General features: G+C 45.7%; 1 protein-coding gene across 4 annotated transcripts in view; it reads right to left on the bottom strand.

The window, feature by feature from the left end:
- Nucleotides 1-16,990, bottom strand: part of LOC102689330 (cytohesin-1) — a 100,937-nt gene that overhangs the window by 33,013 nt on the left and 50,934 nt on the right. The window contains exon 1 of one of the 4 annotated variants that reach the window (XM_015356308.2): nt 15,835-16,077. The exons of 2 other annotated variants lie outside the window; for them this stretch is intronic. In XM_015356308.2, coding sequence (XP_015211794.1) covers nt 15,835-15,862 — 28 coding nt within the window. In that variant the 5' untranslated portion in view covers nt 15,863-16,077. Of the gene's footprint in view, nt 1-6,740; nt 6,953-15,834; nt 16,078-16,990 lie in introns of those variants that run through there. One more of the 4 variants, XM_015356310.2, reaches the window with a different exon arrangement.

The following is a 16,990-nucleotide window of genomic DNA, read 5'->3' as shown; positions in this document are numbered from 1 at the left end:
ACAAGCTCCACATGATCAGTGGAATACAACACTTTCCTTCGGAAGATCCACTCATGTTGTGCCACATGAACAGTGAGCAGCTCTGAAACGTCTATGAGACCATGTGTTCACCCTCGGCGCTTGGACTGGGGCTCTCTGATCACACCGAGTCTTACCGTCATCAGGCAGGTGGCTTTTTTGCTGGCTCAGCACAATAATTCGAAAACAGAATGAGCCCCGTTTGGCTTCGGGAGAAATCTGAAAGCACCCCAGGAATCCGTTTGCTGCGTCCACGTCACAGCGCGTTAAAGCTTGCGTTTAAAAAGCGAAACAATCAAGATCGCACAGCAGAGATAATCACTGCCCCTGCGAAAAGACTGACGACTTCAGTTTATCGCGAAGCACCTAATCTCATTACTTGCACCCCTGCGAGGGCCAGGCTGCTGTGATGTCGGAAATGGCAAACCCATTAAGCAGTGCTGCTCTCATCAATGATTTAGGGTGGTAAGTGTGGTAATTTCGATGATCCAGCTTTCGCTGACTGACTCCGTCACCGTGTTGGGAGACCTGAGGTTGAGGCCCAGAAGCCCATGCAGGCTGGCTCAAAGCGCCTCAGAAGTTAAGGTATAATGTAAGTTCCCTGTGGATTTTTAGTTCTTCTCCACCAGTTTCTTAGATCTTACTATTCATCTGGTGACCAATCCTCTCCTGCCAGGGTGAAGAAGCTGAGGGGCCAGCGTGATCTCTCTCTCACCCTTCGGGAACACCAAGCGAGACCATGAAGGGAGGCTCCCTGGCAGGATCTTGGGACCCTCACGACAATACATGAGGAGCGCGTCCCCCTGCTCTCTGGCAGGGGCAGGTCGTGGGCACAGTGGTCGGGCAGCGTGGTGCCCTCACTGGTGAACGTGGACAGCCCCAGCTGGCAGGGGGACGGAGGCATAATGTGAGCATCAGCACAGGGCAGCTCTGCCTCTTTTTTTTAAACACACTCTTAACGTGGTGAACTAAAAAAAAAAAGGACACGTGCCTTTAACACACACATTTCCCCTCCAGGGAATTCAGGCCGTCTTTGACCAATAAAAATCAATGAAATTCATGGTTTGATCCATCCCTTGGCTGGAGGACGAGAGGACTTAATGCGAAGTCTGGAGGGGTGTGACTTGTTGCTGAACAGGGAGCCTGTTAATCGATCCTCTTATCTGTGTGCATTATGCACACCGTTGCTCATCTCCCCCGGGCATACACAAACTCCCCACCAACACTGCCTGCGAGGACAAAGAGTGACTCAAGGAGGCCTGGAAACGTACATATCCATCCAGCATTAGAATATCCGCCCAACTAGAAAAGAACACATTTAAAAAAGCCTGGAGCATGTGTATGCTTGTGGTAATCCAATGCAAAGATATAATCTAAGTGGAAATGCAAGTAAAGCTTATTTCATTCAGAATTTCACAGAGAAAGAAATGCCTCGGATCTCTGACTGAATCTACCTTACTTTGATGATCTAGTTCACAATGCATCACTGAATGTGGATGTCGAGCAGTATTACCTCCCACTTTCCAGAATGATGCTGAAACCTTCATCTTCTGCATTTATTTCATTCTATAATATTTTGAAAGCTGAACATTTAGTGGGGCTGGGAATCGCCTCACCACCAAGCCTCAAACTCACCCCACAGCAAGACTGTCTGGCTCTGGTCCTCAAGAGCCTCAGTCCAGATATTCTTAAACTATTGACAAATAGAGCAAGTGATCTGTGCCATCATGCAAACTCTGGTCCCTGAGGGCTAAAGAGTATATAGATGATCTGAAGTAAGAAGACTTGTCAGAGATTACTGAATTTAATGTACAGCATGACCTGTGCAACTGATCACAATGGAGTTGTTTCTTATCTTTAGAAATGGGCGACTGGTAACACCTGTCGGATTGGAACTCTCCAGGACTAGGATTGGAGATCTCTGTCAAACAGTAAGTCTGCCTGAACATTTCAAGAGCTAATTTCGAATGAGCGAACAGATCATTTAGAACATGCATACTGAAGATGACGTATTGCACTGCCACGAGCATTTCAAGGCAAAAGTAACTGTGGACGGCAGTAAGGGAACACATCAAGCCTACACTCACGAAGCTGGACTGCCGAGCTCGTGAGGCCCAGCAGCAAATTGCACGTTAACTGTCACATACTGGCAATTACGATCAGCAAACCACCGGAGACAGATCAGATTCCACTTTCCACATAGCTGGCCCCACCTCCCGGCAGCAGATACATGCCCTTTCAAAATGCGCTGTACCCCGGACAGCAGCTGGGTTTAAGCACTAACTTCCGTCTCCATTAATTCAAGCCCTGCATCGATAAAAGTAACCCAGTAGAATGAAAACTAGGGAAAGCCTATAAAAGCAAATTCTCTATATTAGCATTGCTACATCCAAACCCTTGCAGGAACAGCCAGGGGACACCTAACAGAATTCTTTTCAGCTGCTCTTAAAATCGCTTTCTGGACAGCACAACTTTTACTTTTAAACCGTTTCCCTCCCTCCTTCTTATTCCCACTCGGATCTGGAATAAACTTAGGAGACTTCGAGATCCTCTCAAAATCCCAGTCCCGGCTCTTTCTTCGTTTTGACTAACTAGGAGACGTTTCCTCACCCTCCTAACGCAAAACTGTGGGTGGGGGGGGGGGGTTGGAGGATTTGCAATGGAGACGACTAAAAACAAACATCTCGCAGACGGCGTGAAGGATTCCGACAGCCTCCCAACCTTCCGGTAGGATTTCGGTTAAACTTCCACAGATGTGATCCTGCTTTTCTAAAAAGCAGCGGGAGGGAGCCTGGAGCCCGTTAAAAGGGGGGGGGGACCCCAGCGCGGCCACTGATGCGCCCCATGACGGATTCAGGAAACAGCAAGGACAGGGGATCGGCCACCTCACAGGGCACCGCGGGCCAGACCCCATCAAAGGGCTTCTACAGGCACTGTTGGCAGCCAAGACTCTCACAGGGATTGAGGCCTGAAAAAACATAGGTAGCGATGCAGGAAAACAAACGTCTCGGCCACACACAATGTGAAAATGAAGGCACAGCAGACAGCACCACGTGGTCCCTTTGAGAACGCAAGAAAGGTCAGAAACGAGAAAGGGGCCATTCAGTTCAGAAACGTCAAGATTCTTCCTCCGATCTCCTTCGCGAAGAAAATGTGGAAAAAATGCACCAGACCCCCCCCCTGCAGGGTAAAGTCTTCTGAAGTTACAGGGACACTACCCATCCATCCTCTCATCACTTCATTCAACTCACGGTCGCGGGGCAGTCGGAGCCAAGCAACGGGCACCCAGCGGGAAAACCCGTGGAGACCATGCCAACTCCACACAGACAAACCCCAAGAACTGAACGCAAGGCCCCAGCGCTTCGAGGCAGAAATGCCAACCGCTGCACGACCACGCTGCCCCACAAGAGTACAAAATAATAAACACATGTACATTAAGATATAACGTATACAACCTCAACCACTCTTCGGCGACTTGCCCTCTTCTGTATTTTCTAAAGGGCCCTCACTTAGCAGGTCGACACCACATTCACAGCCCCTCACCCTCACCCCCGCTCTACCCCAGGGCTCCTCAAAGACCGGAAGGAGAACCGCAGGGAGCGGGGGGGGCTTCACCAAGTGATAACTTAACCCTCTCCATCCTTTAACCCCACCATGTGAAATTCCCCCCCCCCCACAAGAAAAGCTCAGACAATGCACATAGAGAATAAAACTGGGCATTTTAAGCAGCCTGAGCAGGTAATTGGGAAGCTGAAGAAATCGGTGTTGGCACCTTGGGACAGTACAGCGCGACTACTTGAAAAAGAGAAAGTCAATTCGTGATCGGGATCCGAATGAGTGAGGTACCTTTTCATAAATCATTACTGACGATAAAGAGCAACAGTCCTGGAAACGCACTTAGCATGAAAGGAGCTCCATCTGTCACCATGAAACCCCATTGGTGCGCGACATCCCTTTCCCATGTAAGACTATTTCAGTCTCTCACTTTTGTTTCCCCATGGCTAGCAAACCCGCTTGAGAGAAGTATTTCCTGAGTGGTGGGGGGGGAATCGCTTCAGTGACTAAGATCTTGACTCGGGAGCTCGCTTTCTTTCATCTTAAGATTTACAAATACCACAACATTTCACAACATCCCTGACAGCTCAGACCACGTCAGCTCAGGCCCAAGGCAGGCAGGCAGCCAGCTTCCGTTGCCACGGCGACGCCGGCCTCCTTCCCTCCGCTCCAGCTCCAACATGGCGGCCGGCTCCGAGCACGTGCGAGGAGTCTCGGAGCGCTCCCGGTCCGACCTGCCAGCTAGGTCGCTCTTTAGGGAAAGGGCAGGGGCTTAGCAGGGATCAGAAAATTAAACCCAACAGCCAGCGTGAAACACCTCCCTAAGCCTCCACCTGATTGAAGTCTTGGCAGGAGCTCAGCACATTATTTCTATCTCAGCCACTCCAGCTCGGAAATTTGAAACTTAAACTCCCGTTGAACCAAAATGATCGAATCTCATTGTGTGGGGCGTGCTTTTCTCGTTTGGATTCCCCCCTAGAAACAATATGTAACTTTCAGACCCAGGCATTTCATCGTAACAGAAAACCTTTTCCATGTAGGCTGGCTGCTGCAATCTCTCGACATGTTTAGTCGGGTACAACTGCTGTTCCTCGGGTTTTAATTTTTTTAAATTTAATGCCGAAATCCGGAGAAGCCGCTACCTAAGGCGGCACTAAGGAGAAAAACACCTGAGAAGCCGGTGAAACTCATGTAAACGTGCACATGGAGAGCTTCTGTTACACACAGCCCGTTTCAAATGCCAGCACCCGGTTGCTGAACAGTGAAGGGATTACAAGGCACCTCTATCCGAATGCAACTGCCAATCCCCTTGGTCGTGCAAGATTTCCTCGTTCAAACTGCCTGCCCTCTCTTCCCCACGGTGACATTTTGACCGAGATCAGGCTTGTGCCTCTTTATCGTCACACAGTAACATAGCGCACACGCCGAGACCCTTTCAGAACCCCCGAGGGTCTTGAATCACCCGATCGCCTCCAATCTCCAGACCTCTGCCGTACTCCGCAGCCCTTCATCTGCCCATGCTTCCGAACGCAGGACTTGCTCCTTATGGAAAGGCAAAACAAGGCAAGGGTGTGTTCTGGGACACTGGAAGCACCGATAGCATCGCTGTGGGAGCAGGCTGATTTATCCATCCAGGCCTGGAGGTTTTGTGCTACAGTACATGCGGTAGTCAGTGCAATCTGAACCCTCACCGACACTGAGGATTTCCTGTCTATTCGGACGCAAAAAAGTTTTGCAGTATGTTCACGTCTGAGGCTATTTTGCCTTATGAGAACGATGATCCCCTCCAATTCTTGGACCATTTGTATGAAATTTTAAGAAACGGACAAGCTTTTTCTTAGCCCATGCCGCATGCCCAGCTCACGGAAGAAAGGCTGGATTGCCTTGCTTGCCTTGTGAACGTGCGACCTTTACATGCGAGAAGGTAAGAGAAGCTGCAATAGCAGTGGAGAATATTCCCTTATCTCCTTTCCCATCCTGTTGGGGATGAGTAGACTCTCTCGCCTTGTCATCACGGGCAAGTGCGTGACAAGTGTCTTTCCTGTTTGCAACTCCAGGCAGCTCCAGCACATGTGACAGCCTACTGTATGGCTCTTGACCACAGCATTCAGTTAGGCAGCAAATGAGCAGACTTTGCTGGTTCAAAGTTGCTGGGCTGCAAAGCAATGCCAGAACATGCCCTTCCAAATATAACTACCACAGGGATGGCCAGCTCCTACCCTTTCTCTGCCCAGCAGGGTGAGAGCTCTGTGCCCTCATATGATCCCAAGACAAACCGCTATCCTTACAATGCAGAAACTGTAGAGGACAACCAGATAAAAATGAAATGTCAAATTCCTCCCCGGCACAGCTAATCAGCAAAAATGGCCTGACACAAACATCCGCTGCAAATCTCAAGAAACGTTGGTCATTGCAGTCATTCGAGAGGAAAAGAGACCTGTTCTCTTTTTACAGTACCACCATCATCTCTGACAGAAAGAGAAGAAAGATTCAGGTTCTGGTAACTTGTACTCAGAAAATCTAGGACCCTGCACTCATCACCATAAAGAGCACTGTTCCTTGTCTACAAAAGAAGACTCTCCCATCCATGAGGAGCACATGACTGTATAGTTCTGAATAGATATCGATTCTGAAGTAGTTTTTGATTGCTAGCACCTTGTCACAGGCACAGAGTATAATTCAGCACTTACAGTTTAATCAATAGCCCTTATACGCGGTAAACTTACACGCATCTCCTTATGTTGTGTAGGAGAGGTTATTTACAGTAAAAGGACCATGAACATGGTCACATGTGAAACACTGCTGCAACTGTTCATGCCTCAGGCTGATGATAAAGCACAGAGCATCTCTGTAATCACGAAGAACAATACAGAAAATAATCCATCGCTGCTTCATCTGCTACGCTGGATTTTATATCTATCCACTCTCCATGCTCATTAACATAAGCAGAACGTCATTTTATTTCAGTATTTACAGACAACAGGATAAAAACAACAACAACCCCAAAACAGTTTAAAGCAACAGAAACAGTCTCCAAAACATACTAACGATCAGTATAGGGGGATTTTCATTCCCACTGCCGACGTTTGGACATTACCAAACAAACATCCCATCAGTCAGTTATGAGGAGAAACTGAGGGAAGAAAAATCAATATCAATATCCTTACCAGAATGCACAGTCCTTCCAATTGGACACTATGTGAGGTAGGAGCTTCTCTCTCACGCCCCTCTCCTCTCTGCCCTGGTGTCCTTGTACAGCACCCTCCCGGGCCGGGCTCTTAAAACAATCCCTGGCAATATCCACCCGCAGTACAATAAGATCCCCCGGGTCATCAGGTCCTGTAGGCTCCCTCCAGTAATCCGGGGGGCTCCATCCGCAGTGAGCGCACCACGAGTCCCAGCTCCTGCTTCAGCGATAGCCTGCAAGCCGCCAGCAAGTACAGTAGCGCCCAGGACGGAGGCAGCTGAGCCTGCTCAGTGTGTGCAGCGACGTCGGGAGAACCCCCCTCCCTCCCTCACTTCCGATTAGCATAGCAGCTCCACCCTGTGTCTTTATTCCCCTCTCCCTCTCTCCTCCCTCTCCCGCCTCCGCTGTGCACGCGGGGCCCAGACCTCTCCCCGGCTTTCCGTACCCCCGCCAACAAGCAAGGGCAGCAGGCACACGCCTGGCTTCACTTGTCTTGGCAGAAAGATCCCCGGCTAGCTTGACCATTTTCCTGCGGGCTCACCGTGTGGAGCGGGCGGGGGATGTGCAACAATAAAAAGAGCAGGCTTGTTATTAACCCTTCAGAGCACCTGCACAGATCAGCCAATCGATTAAATACGAACGGCAGCACCATTTGTGTTTATGGCTGCAGATAGATCTGTGAACACTGGCACCCTGTATCTGAAGAGAGGATATATTCTTGTTCTGAACGATTAGTACAAATAAAACTAAGGATTGTCAAACTATTATACCTCCTTGATGTTCACTTAATGTTCTAAGTATTGGACGTTTGGATCACACATAAGGACGCACGAAATCCACGATCGCCATGTGATGCATCACACACAATCAATTTTTCTTAACCAGATGTTTCTGTCGTGGGCTCTTTTGTGGAAATGGAAGTATTTTCAGTATAATTGAGACAGTAGACTGAACTGTCATTCACATAGTGCATTCGGGCGCCCCGTGTGAAATACTTCTGAAGGCTGGGCTTAATGTACAACAAACCTGTATTACAAACAATAAGATTTTCTCAGATTTTGTTCCAGGACAGCAAAATGTTAAGCGCGCATCTTAAGAAGACGGCAGTGGACAGCATGACACACTGCTTAAAAGCCAGGGGGAATACCTCCTGCACATAGTTCTCACATTGTACTTCAGCCTGTGAGTCAAGACTTCCCAGCAGTGAGTCAGAAAAAAGATCCCGAGACATGGCGAAGAGTATAAGCAGGGGACTTTAAGTTGTAATTTCATGCATTTAGTAATACAATCAATAGCACTGTGAAGTAAGAAGAAGAAAGTAATCAGAAACTCCTACTAAAACAGCCAGTTAAAGCTCCTGTTGGTGGAAATCACAACTGTACATAAGTGAAGACAACATGATCCAAGCAGAATCGAAATCTGCCACTAATTCTAATACAATCGGGACTGCAGACAGCTAGTGAGGGTAACAAAGCCAGTCATGTTTAATCAAGGGTATTACAGGGTTTATCCAGGTCCGATCACTGACCCAGGGAGAGGAGTGGGACCCTCTAAATTAGTCTCCCTCACCTGTCTTGATTCCCTCACCGCCTCCACTGTCAAGAAGCAACATCACACAACTCGACGAGCCCCTTTTCACACTGGGTCCTCACTGCATCAAGCAGCAATCAGACGTCCGACTCACCTCGGTGCTGGTGGCAGACTGAACCACAGCACAGAGATGAACAGAGAGGGAGGATGTACAGTAAGAGATGGACTGAGACACCCAAGACAGTGACTGAAAACCACCTCCTCACCGCACGTCTGCCCCTCCCTGTTTGTTGGCTTTCTCATCGTTCAAGGGCCCATGCAAGATGAACAGAAATACAAGTTTATGTTCTTGGGGAATTTACCAGCTGCTACTGAAAAGGAGTGTTCGTCAATTATGAGCCCCTGCTGGTTAAGCATGACCCAACAATATTAAATGAAGGCAGGCTGAGACCCAAATGAAGTCAATATACGCTACTTCAAGAGAAACAGTCCTACTATGACCATGAAGAACACACAGTGGCCCAAGAAAGAAGTAAGAAGTTCATGATTTATTACTGAGGAGACTCATTATTTTAAAAAGCCACACTGGTCTGCACACTGTTGGGGAGGTCAGGCTGGGTGCAGGCAGGAGGGTTCCCTTCATAGGTCTGCTAATCAACACCTAAAAGAAAGCTAAAATAAAGAATAAACAGTCTGTTATAATCCACCCCCACCCTAAATAGCTGCGTGCCAGAGAAGGAGATTCCCACAGCCTCTTCACTTCCGCAGCTCGTTGTCTGAGGGAAGTTCCGGGAGCAGAGCCTGCAGGAGGAATGGTTGTCTCTCTCTTGAGAGAGAGAGGTCCAGTCTGGGCAAGGCAGCAAGTTCCCCTTCACTGAATCTCCCAGTCAGCACATTCATGTGCCTTTCTGCATTTATCATCCCTGAGTCCCTTTGCAAGCCGGTAGCTGATAAAACACGCCCGGGTTCTGCATGGACTGGACAGGAAGGAACAGGGAACAGCTGCACTGGTGTTGGGAACTGCCTTCACGCCAGCAGGGGATGACAGACCGCACTCCTGATAACTGGGGGTCAAGCTATACACAGAGCTGATGTGCCTCGCTCACTAGCAGTCACACAGGCAACAACACTATCCACTTCTCAACTGCTATTCACGAATTTATTAAGGCCAATATCTGCTAAAATACAACAGCAGACTTAGTGGCCTCCTGATATGTCTTTTTAGGATGTAATAATTTAACAATAGCAGCTATTTTCTGAATGCTCAATCACCCTAACAGGTGGAAACTGGGATTTCTAGTGAATTTGTGAGTTTAAATCATAGGTGGTGAATAATTAATTTCTGTAACTCTGTGAGCTGTAAAGACATGTTGTATCTTAAATGAATTTGAATATCCTCCAGTAAATATTAATGCTATCTGGCCCTTTATGCTTGAATATCGATTATTCCATTTACAGCTTCATAATTCAACAGGACAGAATGTGCTAATTGTATCTAATTGGGTCACTCCTCTGTTGGGATTCTTATACTCATGTTTGATTGTGATTTAAAAAAAGATGTTCACTAGGCTAAATATATTTACACATTAAACAAAAGCCAAGCTACACAAATCCTAGAACTAAAAGGGCTCAGAGTATCTCCAAAGACAGACTCCAGACACTGGGTTAAAATCAGTGTCTTTGTCAAGCAAATACGGAGTTAATAAGAGAGCAGACAGAGATACCACAGTCTCAGACAGTCTCCTCTCTAAACAAACAGTGACATTGCTGTGCTCTATAAACATCCTGGAGCACCAGGCTTCACACAGCACAGTGCTGGGACTTCATCAAAACCTGACTGCAGTCAGAGCTCCCCCTGCAGGACTGCAACTGTAAGGACAAGGGACACGCCAGAACATACCAGCCTGCTTCCTTTCTCTCCACAGGGCACCTGAACAGAACTCCAGATTTTACAAACAAAAGCTACATTTTTCTCCCCAAGGCTGCGTAAAGGTAGGATGAAATTTGTCCTTAGGTTTACAATACGTGTTGTAAAAAAACGTCCATTGAAAATTCAATTTGATTTCACACGACATGGGGAACCCAATCGATTCCTTTCCCCAGCACTGTATTAAAAAAGTCCTTTAAAAAACTCTCGCTATGCTCTTTAAAACAGCCATTCCTAAAACACATACATTATAAGCTGAGAATGCAGGAGGATGACATTCATGCAGCACACTCGAACACACCTACAATTTGCTCCACTACTGGGATCTCAGATAGCCTCAGCAGGGAGTTCTTAACTCCCAGCTAAAATAAAAAAAAGTAAAACAATCTGAATCCCTCAGATACCTTTTTAAAAATAAAATAAAATGTATGATCTCTGAGTGAGGCAGGTGTTCCTTTGTCAACCTCCACCCAATCGGTCTTTTGTGACTCTTCCGTTTCTGACAACGGAAGCAACAGAATATAAAAAGCGAAGCCGAGTCTGACCTGACAGGACTGTTCGCAGTTGGTATGATTCATCTGAGCTAGTGCCTCCGGTGCAATATTTTCTTTATTCCTTATATCAAAGGCAGCTTTGGATAACAGCTCAATAACCATAAAAATATAAACTCCAGAATCACAAACTTTTGAAAGTAGTACTGCAGTTGCTCATACTTGTTCTATATACACAATTCTTACTTCCCTGCTGTAAATTTAATTAATGTATATACTGCATATATATGAAAATTGGTAAATACATCTATATATCTGCTGTAGCTTAAGGAAGTGCACTATACTGACAGTTTGACGGAACCTTTCCAGTCTTGAACAGACAGGATGACAAGAAGACCTGACCCAAGGATTCAAAACCCTCAAAGATAGACCTGTGGACTTCTTCAGTGACACACAAGACAGAGGACACATGTGGTCAGGTGACAACAGGGCCACTCTTTCAGAAACAGTGGGATGAGATCCTTAGCTATCAAACAAGCCAAAGTCCCATCCTCTCGTTTGAAACCTTTCGTGAATTATCACCAGTAGCATCACATTCGGAAGTCACGCAGACAGGAAGGGACCAAGGATCACTGCCCCCGTTCTTGGAAAAACGTGCCACTCTGCTCGGCCTCCAGAGGAGCATGGCACGTGCCCCCTCTCCTGCGCGTCAGCGTTTCCTGCTGGGGGCGACGGCCTTCCGGACACGCCTCTGCGCTCTCAGCTCCGCACGGAGTGTGAGAGCACTCGGCCCTCCCCGACTGACACAAGCACAACATCCACTCCACCCAGACGCCACTACAGAAGACAACGCTTCACCCTGCCGACACACTAGAGCACTCAGAACACACAACTCAGCCCTTTTCAGAACACAACTGGGAATTTTACGGGAGTGGATTCTGTGTCGAGTAACACTGACCAGCAGCACACCGGTCTACACCCTCTGTAGACCATTATGGAAGCTTGTGCTGGTTTCCACAGAAAACAAGAAAGAATTTTTTGCAGACATAAGGAGAAGCCACACCTTCCGGTTGGTACCAAAAATGTGTCAACAGCAGAGAGCTGCGTCAAAACACTTTCAGAGGAAAAGACCAGTGAAAACAGCTGTGGGGACTCTCGCTCAGGGCATAAACCCACGTTAACCCACAAGTTCTGAAGAAAGCTCTTTCTCACGTAACAGGAGATGCGAACGCATGCTACTGGCTCGAGAGCGTGGACAAGGAAAGAGAGTCTTATCCTGAAGCACAGCAGAGGTGCAAGAGCTGGTGGTGCTTATTTTCCAGGCACTACCATCTTCAAGGGCCCTGAAAATAGTGGGTGGGTGGGTCAGCACTAGGACCGAAACAACTTGCAAAGGAGCCTTCAGGGGTCCTCCTGCTTCCTGGTCATCTAAAAAGGCAATTCACATAGTGCTGCTTGAGGGCACTCCCAATAAACTATACTCTGTATGAGCCACATGTGATCATGCGACGTCACATTGGTATTCCAAACCTTTTCTGCGTGAACTGTGCTTCATACGTCAATTTTACACTTTATATTTCCTTTAAAGCTCCACAAAGGACAAAACAGAAATGTAAAATGTATGAAGTGCAGCTCATGATGGGGTTAACTTGTTTTTAGCCTAAATTTGGGCCCGTTTGCAATGCTGAAACAAATCTGAACAAGACAGGAATTTGGAGGCTTGGGTTGTGGAAAGATATCACCTTGATCTTCAAGCGAATGTGGTTCTGTTTATGAAGAGGTAATTCTGCGGAGCAACAATGCCTGTTGCGCCCAAGCAGAGTCATGTTGAGACAGAGAGCCTTCTGCCGAGCCAGGTGACAGGCTCCAAGCAGCCCCAGGCCTGGGAAATCTGAAATATTAGGCTCAGTCTCCAGTACAGCACAGGCCTTGTCCAAATCAACATTTCAGTGCATAAAGAAGGCTGGCTCACCTATATCAAAGGAGTGTCTGGAGCCTTACAAATAACATCACGGGCTCAAACACTTAGTCAATCAGAAGATGTGTGGATGGAACCAGTTTGGTATGAAACTGTCAACTCCTGACAATCTGTTTTTTTTCTTAATCCCTTCCTAGATCTTGTCAATCAGCGTCTGTAATGTCACCAGCAGAAGAATTAAGTACACCTAATGAACCTTCATGCAAGCATCGACTTGTAGTAGGCAATATACATCCCACAGGCCTTCTGTTGTTGCCACAGGTTTTACTTCATTACTTCATCTGCAGGTGTGCATATATATTAGTTTAATGCACGCAGGCTCCTGCATGGGATAATAGAGACCTTATATTTTGTAAAGGACCTGGTAAATGAAGTCTAGCAGCACACACCTGGCCGGCACTGGCCCAGAAAAACTCACCAATTACTGCTGTAACCTGTATCATCAGGAGCATTCTGGAGTTTTTCCTCTTTAGACCAGGAAAACTGTACAACATGAAGGTCCATTTATGAACTACTTATTAAAACTGAGATTAATTACAACATAGCTGTGTGCTCAGAGCCTCCAACATATTTAATACGCATGTACCCAAAATTATTATCAAGCAATACATAAGCACTCCCATTACACAGTTTTTAAGGTAAAAGTATTGTAGAATACACTAGTAAGCATTATAATAATTGAAAACTTTATCTGTCCACAGAGGCAAAGACATTTTTCCTGGAACTAGCCTACAAAATGAAACAGTACACACTGTCATTGGAAGCTAAGTGGGACAGCATTTCAGATCAGCCACAAACACGTTTCAAAGAGATCTGCAGCAAAATGATTTCTCTGGGGAGAGTTTGCAATAAACCTCAAGGCTGCAGATGATCTTAGAAGTATGCTACATCAAATACAGGTCACAAGCACAGCCCATCCTTCCAGTTCTGAAATCGTCTGTTTTCTGACAGGCAGGAGAAATGAATGTTATGGGCTAGAGAATCTTTGTTAATAATCCTTTAACTTCTGATAAGGACTAAGATTCTGAGAACATACTTTTGGGAATCAAAACAACACAGGCAAAAAATGGACACTAGGTATATCCTGATTTTAATTATGACAAAGTTTAACTGCAAAGTCCAAAACTTCTAAAGCACGGCCACTCCTCAGCTGACAAGCAAGAAACTTACAACATCAGTGGTGCTGCAACAAAACCCATTTAACGCCCAACAAAATGACTAATGCTTTCACAGGTTAAAATTATGTCCATTATTACTTTAAACTGATTTAAGCATAGTTCTGTTCTTGGAATTTGTTGTGTTTGTATGTATTCATTTGTTTATTGTCCGTACACACCGCTATTATTTACTGTTTTGTAATGTCTTGTCTACATTGTGTGGTGTTGTACTGTGTTGTCTGCTGTACTGTGCATGTCCTGAGAGAACAGTGCGAGCAAGAATCCCATTTATACATGTACATACAGAAATAAACTCCTCTATTTCCATCTTTCTCCATCTCTGAACATGAAGAGAGAAATTGGCTCTCAGACTGGTGGCACAGTGGACACCTCTGGCTTCAACCTGATTAACAGGAGGGCATTATTTTCATTTCTCTGGAAAAATACATTTATTTAAATGCCAAAGGGCATTTGGCTAAAATGAAAGACTGATCCCCTGGAGCACTCATACCTGTAGACGTGATACTCTGTGAATTTTAAATCTAGGTGCTCTTCCACCTTGGAGAGTCTATAACTCGTAGTTAACATAAGGTTCAGTGTTTTGCCTGTAGATCCTGGATTCCTATGGTCGGACACATTTCACGCAGACACAGGTCGTATTTTTAAAAATACGATCAACTGCTCTATACAGTGCCTCCCATGATATCCTTCATTAACTCAGGATGCCGTACCCCCCTCACATAGGCATCCCAAAAAGAACAATCTAATTCATCCACCCAAACATCCTCGTCAAAACTGGCCCTTCAGGGTGAGCCTCAGAAAGAAGTTCTTTTTAGGATTTCAGTACTTCAACACACGACCCACTGCTACTACAGACATCCGTGGTGCTTGTTACTTTCCAACTGACAGGGCACAGGGATTAAAAAAAAAGCAAAGGACGGCGTTATTCATAAAGATGTCTCGATGCACTTAATACCCTCTTGTGTTTTCAGACAGGTTTTACAGCTGACTCAGTGGCTTAAATGCTGGAGAATGTCTGCGAACTGACATGCCAGAATACACATTGGACTCCTGCTCTGAAGGGTGGATTTTAAACGGGGTCACTGGTATTTCGTCATGGGATAAACTACGTTTACAACTAAAGGGGGAGACTACCTAATTGTGCAAAGTACTGTACTACTAATGTTTCAATAGCTCGGAACTGGCTGGAAAAGAGACTTATTTTCAGAAAATACGAAAGCAATCCATTTTGAGACCCATTATATATACAAATATGTAAAAACCAGAATGTCATGAATTTAACGAATTTAAGTGAACAATGCAGATTAGCCAAGGCACTCCCAGCAGACAAAACTTAGATCTGATATTATTTAACTCGGAATTGTCCTTGATTCCTACAATAACAAGTTCGGCTCTATTTGGTACTCTTCATAAAGTTTAACTACAATGAATATTCGTCATCTTCACGATCATGGTAAGAAATTAATTCTAGCCATGATTAAAAAAAAATCCACAATGGATTTCGTAATGTTTTGGAAAATGTATATATTGTCCGACCATGATTAATGATTTGTCACTCATGGGTGATTCAGTCCTTTGTGCTAACATCAATGAAGATAATAATACTGCCCTGCGTTCTCAGCCTTGCTATTATAGAAGAAATACAATTTAACTTTTATAAACCTTTTCGTTCTGTCCTGTGTAACACTAATCAAACACCGTTCGCCGTACTCGGCGCCCTCCACCGACCTCACACTTCAATTACAGCAAATAAAGCATTCACTCCACATTACCACAAAAAGGATTTCTTGGGACCTGTTGAATAACTATTTACTTCTTGTCCTTTATTGAAGTCGCTTAAACCGTATCTCGGAGAGAAACAACTTCTTCGCCAACCCCACGCAACTCCTTTCACAGAAACTTGTCCAAACAAAAAAAATAAATAAACGTGACGAAAACAAAATTAAAATAAAACAGCTCATTCCACTTACCGACCCCGTCTTCCGATTTCAGTACCATCGTGTCCGAACTGTATTCCGAATGGGATTTCGCGAAAAATAAAACTTATTTAGATCTCTAATTCTTCTTTTTACTTTAAAAAAAGAACTATTTTCCGTTCGTCCTCTTCGTTAATTCTTCTTCCGCTAAGTACGATACAGTAGCAGCGAACACAAACCACACCGGATGAGAAATTGAGTAGCTAGGCGCAAGTCCCCCCTACGAGAGGGGAGTGGCTTCGGCTACCTGAGGCCTAATAAAACAGCCACTCAGGCGCCTTTCTTGCGTTCTGGCAGCCGGGTGAGGAGGGCCTACTGGGCGGCGTGTTGCCAACGAGTCCCTCGCTCTCTGGCTAGGCTTATCGCGCCTTCTCAATCCGCCTCTTTCCTCTGTGGGTGTTGAGTTTCACGCACACCCAGTAGTTGCTGCACAGGGAGGCTACGCGGTGGGGAGAGGGCGGTAAACAAGAGACTGGACTGTTTTTCGCCATCCGCCGTCGCCCGAAAAAAAAAAATTGAGCGCAGGAACATACAGGCCAGGGAAAAGGTCACCGACCCGCAAAACTGCAAATCCGCAGAAAACCCGAAACCTGCCCTTTTAATTAATCGGGAGTGACGAAATAATTTTCTATATAAAGTTACAGCCCTCCACAGCTTTATATCGCTGGAATGTCAGCTACGTTTGTTTATCAGACAATGATTGCCATTAAAGACAGATAAGACAGATGGTACGTTTCTGGGTGGGTCAAATGAAGATTCACTTTTTTGTTGTAAGCCAAACCTTAGGGCGGATCTCTCAATTTCTTTACTACTTAAACATACCCTAAAATACAATGAAAGTATTTAGTACGCGACTCAAGACCTCTCTCCATCGAGAACAAAGGAATAATTTCAGCCTTGATGTCTTTGGAAACTTTCCAGAAAAATAACACCTGCTGACACTGCTTAGACGTGACACATTGCTGTTTCAATTAATTCTGGTCCAGCCCCAGCAAAACTGAACAATGGTACCTCCGCCTAAATCTAAAATGACGATGAGTTATGTAACTTATTAGGTGCAAATACTCCACCTATAATCGACAACCAAAATAACAAATAACGCATAAACGTAATACATTTAACGCCGTCTCTTATGGTACATATTTTTCTT

This window comes from Lepisosteus oculatus, chromosome 9, assembly GCF_040954835.1.
Source record: "Lepisosteus oculatus isolate fLepOcu1 chromosome 9, fLepOcu1.hap2, whole genome shotgun sequence".
Taxonomy (NCBI): domain Eukaryota; kingdom Metazoa; phylum Chordata; class Actinopteri; order Semionotiformes; family Lepisosteidae; genus Lepisosteus; species Lepisosteus oculatus.
Note: the sequence above shows the minus strand (reverse complement) of the source record. Positions and strands in the feature narration are given on the sequence as shown.